The 13,255-nt window shown below is 43.5% G+C and overlaps 1 protein-coding gene across 1 annotated transcript in view; it reads right to left on the bottom strand.

The window, feature by feature from the left end:
* Positions 1-3,106: 3,106 nt before the first annotated feature.
* The window catches only part of mapk12a (mitogen-activated protein kinase 12a), a 32,161-nt gene continuing 22,012 nt past the window's right edge, over positions 3,107-13,255 (bottom strand). Inside the window, exons 2-12 of the mRNA XM_029696783.1 lie at positions 8,332-8,461; positions 7,886-7,944; positions 7,545-7,656; positions 7,391-7,420; positions 7,262-7,309; positions 5,102-5,216; positions 4,689-4,760; positions 4,343-4,422; positions 4,176-4,254; positions 3,808-3,981; positions 3,107-3,373 (exon numbers count right to left, since the gene is read on the bottom strand). Coding sequence (XP_029552643.1) covers positions 3,306-3,373; positions 3,808-3,981; positions 4,176-4,254; positions 4,343-4,422; positions 4,689-4,760; positions 5,102-5,216; positions 7,262-7,309; positions 7,391-7,420; positions 7,545-7,656; positions 7,886-7,944; positions 8,332-8,461 — 967 coding nt within the window. The 3' untranslated portion in view covers positions 3,107-3,305. The remainder of the gene's footprint in view (positions 3,374-3,807; positions 3,982-4,175; positions 4,255-4,342; positions 4,423-4,688; positions 4,761-5,101; positions 5,217-7,261; positions 7,310-7,390; positions 7,421-7,544; positions 7,657-7,885; positions 7,945-8,331; positions 8,462-13,255) is intronic.

Raw genomic sequence — 13,255 nt, 5'->3', positions numbered from 1 at the left:
ACTGCCAGGTCTCTGACCTCCCTATAGGCTGTCTCATAGTTGTCGGTGATCAGGCCTACCACTGTTGTGTTGTCAGCAAACTTCTTGATGGTGTTGGAGTTGTGTGTGGCCACACAGTCGTGTGTGAACAGGGAGTACAGCAGGGGACTAAGCACGCACCTAAGGGGCCCCAGTGTTGAGGATCAGCATGGCAGATGTGTTGTTACCTACCCTTACCACCTGGGGGCGGCCTGTTAGGAAGTCCAGGATCCAGTTGCAGTGGGAGGTGTTTAGTCTCAGGGTCCTTAGCTTAGTGATGAGATTTGTGGGCATTATGAATGCTGAGCTGTAGTCAATCAACAGCATTCTCACATAGGTGTTCCTTTTGTCCAGGTGGGAAAGGGCAGTGTGGAGTGCGATTAAGATTGCGTCATCTGTGGATCTGTTGGGTCGGTATGCGAATTGGAGTGGGTCTATGTTTTCCGGCATTATGGTGTTGATGTGAGTCATAACCAGGCTTTCCACTGGCTGGTATTGATGTGAGCCATGTAAAACCCTTTCCTGGAACCCAAAAGGGTTCTACCCCGAACCAAAAAGGGTTCTCCTATGGGGACAGTGAAGAACCCCTAATATTACAGAGCACCACTACAGTAAATGCCCAGTTTGTGTACATGGCAATGCTGCTTATGACTTTACTCTATCATTTCAGTATACATCTCCTTACAGACACCAATCACTCTGCCTTTATATTACAGTACTGTACACAACACATGTAGTCATGTATGAGGAAATGCAGGCTGCTGTAAACTAGCCACAGAACGCCTCGCTCTCTCTAGATGTGGATCCCAGATAGGCTCAAACATCTGGAACCAAGCACAGTCACATGGTGAATATCAAATACACAAATAACAGGCTGTTTGTTGCTCCTGTGAGACATTAAATATACAGTATAGAGTTACAGTACACACATATACAGATAGAGTCAGGCATACACAGTGTAGGGCAGCCATCCAAACTTTGGACCACTAATAACACTAATCAGTTCTGGATATTTATTTTACAGATGAGAGAACACGCTATTTTAAGAGCAGTGTCATCAACTTTAAAAGCACTGATGACATTTTTGGATACTTGGGATCCTATTTAATCAGAGATGAGGGGTGGTCAGTGGTGAGGCGGTAGAGGAGAGGAGGGGGTGGTCGGTGGTGGGGTGGTAGAGGAGAGGTGGTCGGTGGAGGGGCAGTTGGAGTGGGTCCAGGGTGTCTGGGATGATCGTGTTGATGTGTGTCATGACCAGCCTTTCAAAGAACTTGATAATTACAGATGTGAGTGCTACAGGGCGATAGTCATTTACCTTGGAGTTCTTGGGAACAGGGACGATAATAGTCACCTTGAAACATGTTGGGATTACAGACTGGGACAAGGAGAGATTGAAAATATCCATGAAGACACTTGGCAGCTGGTCTGCGCATGCTGTGAGAACGTGCCCTGTTATTCCGTCTGGCCTGGCAGCTTTGCGAGTATTAACCTTTTTAAAAGTTTTACTCACATCGGCCACAGAGAGCGAGATCACACAGTCATCCGGGACAATAGAGGCTTTCACGCAAGACTCAGTGTCGTATTACTCAAAGCAAGCATAAAAGGCATTTAGTTCATTTTGGAGTTCTGCATCACTGGGCATCTCACGGGTTTCCCTTTGTAATCCATCTGCAACCCCTGCCACATACGACGAGCGTTGGAGCCGGTGTAATAGGATTCCACCTTCCTCCTGTATTGTCCTTTTGCATGTTTGATGTCTCGGCGGAGGTCATCGCGGGCTTTCTTGTATGTGTCCATGTCCCGTTCCTTGTAAGAGGTAGCTCTAGCCTTTAGGCCTTTCGTAACGACGGGAAGTGCGGCAGCCATTCCAATGCATAAATGGTAGACCTATTAGTCACTGTAAAATTCACACAATTACACTGTATTAAACCCTGTAAAAATCCCATGATTTTATTAGTGCCAGTGGGAGTTCTTTTTAGGACATTAAACAAGCAACAAGATCATATTTAGAGTCTGCGATCTAGATAATGATTAGCCTATTGTGGTAAACGATGCAGAGGAGCAACCCCATGCTTCAGACATGTAGTCACGATGCTGCATCAGACAGGTGATAAGGTTTATTGCTATAATAACACACCTGCCTGATAAATATGGACTATGTACCTAAAGATATTGCTTTTCATCAATTTGTTATTGGGCTCATTTCTGGGTAATATTACATCTTAAACGGTTTAATATAGGCTATATGTCATCATTGAGAGGGGGGATGGTTTCATATTTTCTTCTCCAAACAAACAGTGTAAATATCAGATTTTATGGTTGGCTACAATATAAGATAATTGCCCAGACTGCAAATGAAACATGAAATCACCCATGATTGAATATAACTTGCTTTCCTGTGATCTTGGCCCGGTGTGCAACTGGCAAATGTACCTGAATGTCAAGCCCTGGCCTGGTACCCAGGCTAACTGCCTTCCCTTTTTGAAGACATTTATTTTCATTGTTAGAGCGGTGAGTACCTGGTCAATAATAATGGATAATCCGTGGGTACACGCAATATCGCAATTGGGGGTGCGCTGCATCATTCATGGGGGACGACATGTTTACTGTTGCCTTGTTTTATTCTAGGCAGAGCATTCACTGCATGTTCCCATCATAAAACATACTTTTAAATTTTTTTTTACATACATCTAAAAAAAAAAGCTATATTGATTACATATTGGGGTTAGTAGCCTAATGGCATAATATTTGCATAGTGGCATATCTGGGATTTTTTTGGAACAACTGGGTTAATAAAAAATACAACCAGTGTAAGGAAAAATTACAGTAAATGGCAAATAAACAAATAGATTTTTTTGCGCAACATTTTACAGGCTACCAATGATTTTTATGTGTGTGCATTCTTTGGCAGAAAACTGCTTCTGTGCTTACACTTTAGTAAATGGTTTTCAGATGTTGTTTTGCTGTATGCTATTGTTCTTTCATTAAGGCAATAAGAGGGAATTACAAGGTTTAGGAAAGATCAGTAGTGGTTACAGACAAATGTTTAGACTACACAGCTACACACACACAAGGAAACATCCTAGAATTTCAGTTGAATATGGGCTTTATACAGGAGGCAACAACACATTGGTGTGAAAATGGCTGAAAAACTACACACAAGGGGAGGACCCCCCCACACACACACACACACACGATGGACTGAGAATGTTGATTGAACAGAGGATGACACACTTGTAAAAATGGTGGTGGGGGGGGGGTTGTTTTCCCATGTGTGACGCTTCATCTTACAGTGCGGTTTCCCTGGACTCTACCACTATGGGCTGGAAAGACAGGATCTCTGTGAACGTGTGACCTGTCAACAAACAGAAGGAGAAAGAGAAGACAGATACATAACATATCAGTGTTTACATAGAGAAGGTTATCATTGAAATTCATGGAAGAGAATGATATTCTGAAAACATGCGTATTGTAGTAGCTCATTGTAAAATACATCAGCAACACATGAAAAGTAAGTCCCTGCTCCAGAGAGGCCTGACTCTGTCATACCACCCCAGAACTTCTGGATATCCTTTAAAAATGCCTTAAATAGTGGTTTAACGTTAACCACCTCTTCACCTCTGTCCTGGGATCATATTCATTAGGGCACACAGTAGCAAAACGTTTTGCAACAGAAAACGAGCGCTTCTAATGGACAAGTCCAGGTAATCCTCCCTGTTTCAGTACATAATCTTCCATTTGGAGCCAGTGAATACACCCTGGGTTCTGTCGCAGCCTTCCCCTCCTTACGTTTCCACTGCTCCAGAGGCAGATCAGAGTTATCTACAGAGTGGTCGTATGGCTGGGCCTCGGTCTCCTCTTCTGGCTCCCTGAACTCTGAGAAGTATGGCAGGGCGAGGGCCGCCGCTGCCGTCACCCTGCGCTCTGGGTCCAGCAGCAGCATGCGCTCTATAACTGTCACCGCTGGAGATGAAGGGAAGGGAGATATAGAATAAAATCAAGTCAAATTTCATTTAAAGTGCATCATCAGAGTCTCAATACACCTCAGAGGGAATGCACACATCTAAACAGAGAGATACAGACAGCAGACATAGGAACAGTAGTCATGACGATGGGATACTGCAGATTCACTATACATGACATGGTGACGGTCTTACCCTGTGGGTTGACTGTGGAAAAGAGGGCCTGAAGGTCTTTCTTTTGCACTTTGGGAAGGCTTTTGACATAGTTTTTAGCCTGAGAAAGAGAACGTCAACCTATTTAATCAAGGCCTGTGTGCATGTAGACCTATAGTACGTGTTTGGCATGTAAGTACATGACTCACATCCTGAGACTGCAGTTTGGTGATGAACTCCTGAGTGGGTGTCCCTGTGATCTTCATGATCTCAGTCAGCTGATCCAGGTCTGTGCTCCACAGGTCAAGGTTCAAAGGTCAAACTACATACTGAACACATCCTCATCGAGAAACACATTGCGTCTAGTGTGAAAGTGAAACAAAACCACCTGGCCATGATAAGGTTATAATCTAGTTCTAGTCAGTCAAACCGAAAAGTAAGAATGGAAGCAAGTATGATTCCAACATAAACAACATTAACCACAGTAATAGAGTTTCATATGTGTATTGTGCAACAGTGGATAGGAGGGCTCATGGGAAGGTCAGATCAGGATACGGTCATTGCCTTTGAACAGTGGTTTCCCTGACAGCATCTCTGCCATGATGCAGCCCACAGACCAGATGTCCACTGAGAAGAGAGGAAAGGGAGAGAATACTGTTAACGGATAGAAAGAACCTCCATTAACATGGTTGGTGTTTAAATCTGGTAGAACCATGTTGAAGGGCATTCATCACTAGGCAGAAAATACAGGCTTGAGCACTACCTTGTGGATATTCTACCATTCTCCATGGGCTTTAATGCATTCAGTTGACTCTATGTAGACCACTCAGATGAATTTACATCCTTGTTAAAAAGCTGATCCAGGATCTGTTGTCTGTATTCCAGTATTAGCCTTAACCATCAGCGACTTGACAACACATCTGATCCTGGACCAGTTAAGAGGAGTGTTTGCGTGGTGTGCTGCTCACCAGTCTGGGTGTAGTGCATCCAGCTGAGGATGACCTCCGGGGCTCTGTACCAGCGGGTCACCACGTAGCCTGTCATCTCACTGTCCGCCTGCCGCGCCAACCCAAAGTCCAGGATCTGACACAGACACAACACACCTTTATTATTACTGGACATTACATTTGCATTTTAGTCATTCAGCTGATGCTCTCTGCATTCAACTAATGTAGGTAAAACAACCACATACAGTTGAAGTCGGAAGTTTACATACACTTAGGTTGGAGTCATTAAAACTCGTTTTTCAACCACTCCACAAATGTCTTGTTAACAAACTATAGTTTTGGCAAGTTGGTTAGGACATCTACTTTGTACATGACACAAGTCATTTTTCCAACAATTGTTTACAGACAGATTATTTCACTTATAATTCACTGTATCACAATTCCAGTGGGTCAGAAGTTTACATACACTAAGTTGACTGTGCCTTTAAACAGCTTGGAAAATTCCAGAAAATTTGGTCATGGCTTTAGAAGCTTCTGATAGGCTAATTGACATAATTTGAATCAATTGGAGGTGTACCTGTGGATGTATTTCAAGTCCTACCTTCAAGCTTAACATCATGGGAAAGTCAAATGAAATCAGCCAAGACCTCAGAAATTCTGGTTCATCCTTGGGAGCAATTTCCAAACGCCTGAAGGTACCACATTCATCTGTACAAACAATAGTACGCAAGTATAAACACCATGGGATCACGCAGCCATCATACCGCTCAGGAAGGAGATGCGTTCTGTCTCCTAGAGACGAAAGTACTTTGGGGCGAAAAGTGCAAATCAATCCCAGAACAACAGCAAAGGACCTTGTGAAGATGCTGGAGGAAACAGGCACAAAAGTATCTATATCCACAGTAAAACGAGTCCTATATCGACATAAACTGAAAGGCCGCTCAGCAAGGAAGAAGCCACTACTCCAAAACCGCCATAAAAAAAGGCAGACTACGGTTTGCAACTGCACATGGGGACAAAGATTGTACTTTTTTGGAACTGTTTGGCCATAATGACCATCGTTATGTTTGGAGGAAAAAGGGGGAGGCTTGCAAGCCGAAGAACACCATCCCAACAATGAAACACGAGGGTGGCAGCATCATGTTGTGGGGGTGCTTTGCTGCAGGAGGGACTGGTGAGAAAGGAACATTATGTCAGTATATTGAAGCAACATCTCAAGACATCAGTCAGGAAGTTAAAGCTTGGTCGCAAATGGGTCTTTCAAAATGGACAGTGACCCCAAGCATACTTCCAAAGTTGGGGCAAAATGGCTTAAGGATAACAAAGTCAAGGTATTGGTGTGGACATCACAAAGCCCTGACCTCAATCCTATAGAAAATTTGTGGGCAGAACTGAAAAAGCATGTGCGAGCAAGGAGGCCTACAAACCTGACTCAGTTACACCAGCTCTGTCAGGAGGAATGGGACAAAATTCACCCAATTTATTGTGGGAAGCTTGTGGAAGGCAACCCGAAACGTTTGACCGAAGTTAAACAATTTAAAGGCAATGCTACCAAATACTAATTGAGTGTATGTAAACTTCTGACCCACTGGGAATGTGATGAAAGAAATAAAAGCTGAAATAAATAACTCTCTCTACTATTATTCTGACATTTCACATTCTTAAAATAAAGTGGTGATCCTAACTGACCTAAGACAGGGAATTTTTACTAGGACTAAATGTCAGGAATTGTGAAAACCTGAGTTTAAATGTATTTGGCTTAGGTGTATGTAAACTTCCAACTTCAACTGTATCACAATCATAAGTAAAACATCCTTCAAAATAGCCGCTGTCAGTCAAAGTAATCAATTGCACATCAGTGGGACAGTTCATGACTGCACTATACCGTTGTACCTACATCATAACAGCTATAACACTCCAAAATACTATGGAAGTCATTATTGCTGCAAAACTGTGCTCATGCATCAAACCATGACAACAAAGTCAACAGAGAGAAATCTTGTCTGTTGGTCTGTGCAAAGGCTATTAAAGATTCCCTCTTTCAGCCAGTAGTTTTGAAAGTGGGGCTCACGAGCCAAAAGTTGTCCCTGTTTTTTTGTGTGCAATTCGTATGATATGTTACGAATCCAATTCATATGATATGTTATAGGTTATCAGAGCACTGGGTGTGTGACTGGGTACCTTGAGCTCACATTCCTGATTAACGGCCAGATTCCCTGGTTTGAGGTCCTGCAGATACAAACATTCATTGGGTCATTTTGAGTAGCCGCACACACACAAACACACACAGGAAAAAGGAGATTCACTTACCCTATGAATTATGCCAGCAGAATGGATATACTGTAATAAAAGAATACAACAGGCATTTCCATCAATAACATACAATATCAGGGTGTACACATATTTATATACATGCATGTACTGTATAGAAGTATACATGAGATTGTGTGTGACTGAGAGACACCTTGAGTCCTTTCAGCATCTGATAGACCAGGAACTGTACTTTGTCCTCTGAGAGCTGCTGTAACTTCATCAACTTCCCCAGATCGGTTCCCATGAAAGGCATCACCAGATAGCTGAGTGAGACAGAGAGGGAGAGAGAGAGAGAGAGAGAGAGAGAGAGAGAGAGAGAGACTAAATGTCTACATATCTTCGCAATGACCAACCAACATGGAGAGGAAAGATGGAACTTTGACTTTGCTAAACATCCAGTGGTGTGGAATGTGGATATTGTCTCCAACTTCCATTTTTTGTTTACTTGAAGTTCGTGACCAAATATGAAAAGAAAATTAAAAGTGTACTCACAAATCATGGAATCTGTCTAAGGAGAGGTCAGCAGTGAATACATCCACAAGGCCAATCACCTAACCCCAGGGAGAGAACGAGGGAAAATAAACAACTTATATTAGGTTTTGATCAGGTTGTTACATAGCAGTTGGAGAGGAGATACAGAAAGAAACAAACACCCTATAAGCCTAGCTTACAGTATATTGCTAATAAGCCTAGTGTTTTTAGGGCAGGTATGCACAACTCTGGTCTTCGGGAGCCTCTCTGCTTTTCATCCTTGCCATTTAATCAGAGACTGTGTGTGGAGTGGATTACCCAAGGCAATCACTTAGGCTACTTGCTTGCAATTACTAAGTGTCACTCAGGGCGCAAAAAAGCCTTGAGGACTGCAACCCTTAAGGACTAAAGTAGTGCAATTAAATGGGATAAGGGTTGATTTCGGACTATTGGCTTGCAAGTCTTACATTTTCATGTTTCATGTGTTTGAGCAGCCTCAGCTCCCGATAAGCCCTCTTAGCAAAGAGCTCAGACTGGAAGGGCCTGTGGAGCTTCTTGATGGCCACCTTGGTCCCTGTCCTGAAGTCCACCGCAGAGCTGGAGACGGACATGGAGATGAGGGTGAGATGGAAGGAGAGAGGAAGAGTGGTACAAGGTCCTCTGGTTCTAAAATAGTTATTTAAAACATACATTTTAGCTTTGAGTCCTATACAAACGCGGAATCAGGTTATTTTCGTTTTAACTCCATTGGTCACAGGCCTCCCACAGTGAAAAAAAAATCTCTACTTTCTGTTTTATCATTTTCTTTTGCGGACAACCAGGGCTACAAGTAGAACACAAAACAATTTGACATAAACATTTAAATTCATGGATTTTAATGACAAATGTCAACAAACAAATAAGGTCTTGTAATGCGTATGCTAGGAGTCGGGAAGCAAGTACAGGGAGTGAATTTAATAATAACTGAAACACGAGTAGCGTACCAACATAAAAACACAGGAACAGAATCAATAACACCTGGGGAAAGAACCAAAGGGAGTGACAGATATAGGGGAGGAAATCAGGAAGGTGATGGAGTCTAGGTGAGTCTCATGAAGCGCAGGTGCGCGTAACGATGGTGGCAGGTGTGCGTAATGATCAGTAATCTGGTGACAACGAGCGCCAGAGAGGAGGAGTGGGAGTAGACGTGACAGTACCCCCTCCCTGATGCGCGGCTCCAGCCACAGGACGCAGACCAGAGGGACGGTCCTGAGGACCAGGCCAATCTCGCTTCTGCTGAGGTGTGGGAACCTGTAGAGCCAGCTGAGTCGCGGGAGTCCGATGAGCCGGCTGAGGCATGGGATTCCGACGAACCAGCTGAGGCATGGGATCCCGACGAGCCAGCTGAGGCATGGAAGCCTGACGAGCCAGCTGAGGCATGGAAGCCTGACGAGCTAGCTGAGGCATCCCCGCTAGCGTCGGCAACGGAAGCCTGATGAGCCAACCGAGGCTTGAGAACCTGTCGAGCCAGCTGAGGCATCCCCGTTAGCGTTGGCAACAGAAGCCTGATGAGCCAACCGAGGCTTGAGAACCTGTCGAGCCAGCTGAGGCATCCCCGGTTGCTTTGGCAGCCGCCCTTGGACCCGACGGCATGAGTAAAAAAAAAAATCAGTGTTGCTTCCCTTTGGTGAGGCGTTATTCTGTAACGTGTACGCTAGGAGTCGGGAAGCAAGTACAGGGAGTGAATTTAATAATTATTGAAACATGGAACAAAACAAGAACCACAAGTAGCGTACCAACATAAAACACAGGAACAGAATCACTAACGCCTGGGGAAAGAACCAAAGGGAGTGACAGATATAGGGGAGGAAATCAGGAAGGTAATGGAGTCCAGGTGAGTCTCATGAAGCGCAGGTGTGCGTAAAGATGGTGGCAGGTGTGCATAATGATGAGTAGTAACCTGGTGACAATGAACGCCAGAGTGGAGGACTGGGAGTAGAAGGGACAGGTCTGCCAGGCAAAAGCCTGAAATTGTTTGCTTAGTGGGAAATTAATATCCAACTAGTCAGTGACAATTGTGTGGAGTTGGGAGTTTGTGACAGAAACTATATGAGCTTATTACAGTATTATAGACACTATGACCTGTGATTTCCTATGATCTTCTATGTAGAATAACATCTTACCTTCTAACGACTCGTGTGGCTTGTGAGCGTCATAGAGCAAAACAGTGCATGTCCATAATAGTCTCAGCTTTTCATAGATGGGTCATAATAGTTTGTAGCTCAAACCGTTCGGACTTTACAGACGTTTTTGTGAGAAGAACCATTTTCGGGATCCCCCCTTGACTTACAAACACCGCTATAGCTCAGCCCTAACCTCGATGTGGTTGAAGATTTCTACTTCAATGAGTCGGTGGCACAGGACATACTGTTAGCCCCGGACCTAATCACCGACACCCTGAAGAGAAAGAGATGGCGATATAGAGGCCGACGTGCGGGTACCCTGATGAAACTACGGAGGGGAGTAAATAATCCACCTCTACCCTCTGTTCTATTGGTGAATGTACACGAGCTCCGTTCGAGACTATCCTATCAACAGGATATGAAGAACTATAATATTTTATGTTTCTCTGAAACGATAATATTCTAGCTGGTTTTTCTATGCATCGGCAGGACAGAACCGCAGCTTCGGGTAAGCTCAAGGGAAATGGTGTGTGTCTCTTTGTTAGCAACAGCTGGTGCGCAAGCTCTAATATTAAGGAAGTTGAGGTTCTGCTCGTCTGAGTTAGAATACCTCATGATAAGCTGTAGACCCTTCTATTTACCAATTGTTTTCATCCATTATATTTTATTTACCATCACAAACCGATGCTGGCACTAAGACCGCACTCAAGGAGCTGTATAGGGCCATAAGCAAACAAGAAAATGCTCATTCAGAGGCAAAGGTCGTAGTGGCCTGTGATTTTAATGCAGGAAAACTGAAAACCATTTTACCTCATTTCTACCAGGATGTCACCTTTGCAACTAGGGCTAAAAAAATCTAGATCACCTTCAGTCTACACAAAGAGACACATACAAAGCAAGCTCTCCCTCATCCTCCGCTGACCATAACTCTATCTTCCTGATTCCTGCTTACAAGCAAACACTCAAACAAGAAGTAACAGCTGAATACGGAAATGGTCAGATGAAGCTGATGAAGCTACAGCACATTTTTTCTAGCACAGACTGGAATATGTTCGGAAGCTCATCCGATGGCATTGAGGAGTTTACCACATCAGTCACCAGCTTCATTAATAAGTGTATCGACAACGTCGTCCACACAGTGACTGTACGTACATATGCCAACCAGAAGCTATTGATTACAGGCAACATCCTCACTGAGTTAGAGCTGCCGCTTTCAAGGAGCAAGACACTAACCAGGACGTGTATAAGAAATCCTGCTACGCCCTCCGACGAACCTTCAAACAGGCAAAGCTTCATTACAGGACTAATATCGAATTCTAATACACTGATTGATGCTCGTCGGATGTGGCAGGGCTTGCAAACTATCACGGGTTACAAAGGGAAACCCAGCCATGAGCAGCCCAGTGACACGAGCCTAAGAGACTAGCTAAATGCCTTCTATGCTTGTGTCGAGCCAAGCAACACTGAATTATGTGTGAGAGAACCAACTGTTCTGGATGACTGTGTGATCACACTTTCTGTAACCGATGTGAGTATGACATTTAACCTGTCTGGGCTAGGGGGCAGTATTTTCACGGCCGGATGAAAACCGTACCCAATTTAAACAGGTTACTACTCTGGCCCAGAAACTAGAATATGCATATTATTAGTAGATTTGGATAGAATACACTCTGAAGTTTCTAAAACTGTTTGAATGGTGTCTGTGAGTATAACAGAACTCATATGGCAGGCAAAAACCTGAGAAAAAGTCAACCAGGAAGTGGAGGATCTGAGAATTGTAGTTCTTCTTTCTAGTCCCTTTCGAAACTACAGTATCTGTGGGGTTACGTTGCACTTCCTAATGATTCCATTGGCAGTCAAAAGCCTTCAGAAAGTTGTTTCAGCATTCTCCTGTCACTGGGCAGATAATAGGAGCTCAGTTACTGAGTGGACTGCCTGGCAACAAAGGGATTGGATATGCTCGATCCCGCGAGTGCGCTAGCTTTTTCTCCTTGAATGAATACGCTATTGTCCGGTTGGAATATTATCGCAATTTTACGTTAAAAATACCATAAAGATTGATTTTAAACAGCATTTGACATGCTTCTAAGTACGGTAATGGAACATTTTGACTTTTTGTCTCTGGTTTCATACTCGCGCGTTATGCCTTTGGATAGTGCTCTGAACGCACGAACAAAACAGAGGTATTTGGACATAAATATGGATTATTTCGAACAAAAACAACATTTCTTGTGGAAGTAGCAGTCCTGGGAGTGCATTCTGACGAAGATCAGCACAGGTAAGAGAATATTTCTAATACTAATTCTGAGTTTAGGTGGCCCCGAACTTGGCGGGTGTCTGTATAGCTTGTGGGATGGCTGAGCTATGTACTCAGAATATTGAAAAATGTGCTTTCTCCGTAAAGCTATTTTAAAATCTGACACAGTGGTTGCATCCAGGAGTAGTCTATCTATAATTCTTTAAATCATTTTTATATATTTATTTTTGTATTTTTGTAAATTGATGTGCACATTCACCGGTAGTTTTGGTGGGAATACATTTTCTGAACATCACGCGCCAATGTAAAATGCTGTTTTTGGATTTAAATATGAACTTTATCGAACAAAACATACATGTATTGTGTAACATAATGTCCTAGGAGTGTCATCTGATGAAGATCGTCAAAGGTTAGTGCTTCATTTAGCTGTGTTTTGGGTTTTATTGACACATGTCCTAGCTTGGAAAAGGGCTGTGTGATTATTTTAGTCTATGTACTCTCCTAACATAATCTAATGTTTTGCTTTCGCTGTAAAGCCTTTTTGAAATCGGACAATGTGCTTACTTACATCAAGGAGAAGTGTATCTTTAAAATGGTGTAAAATAGTTGTATGTTTGAGACAGTTGAATTATGACATTTTGTTGTTTTTGAATTTGCCGCCCTGATATTTCACTGGCTGTGTCCCGCAGGTGGGAAGCTAGCGTCCCACGTAGCCCATAGAAGTTAAACAGGTTACCATTCACAAGGCCGCAGGGCCTGACAGATTACCAGGACGCATACTCAGAGCATGCACCGACAAGCTGGCAAGTCTCTTACATGTTTCAAACAGACCACCATAGTCCGTGTATCCAAGAACGACATAGTAACTTGTTTAAATGTCTATCGCACCGTAGCACTCGCATCTGTAGCCGCAGATGACAGGCCTTATTCCCGACAATGATGAGACAGCCTATAGGGAGTTCAGAGACCTGG

The sequence above is a fragment of the Salmo trutta genome, chromosome 17 (genome assembly GCF_901001165.1).
Source record: "Salmo trutta chromosome 17, fSalTru1.1, whole genome shotgun sequence".
NCBI lineage: Eukaryota > Metazoa > Chordata > Actinopteri > Salmoniformes > Salmonidae > Salmo > Salmo trutta.
The sequence above is the reverse complement of the archived record's forward strand: the minus strand, read 5'-3'. Positions and strand labels throughout refer to the sequence as shown.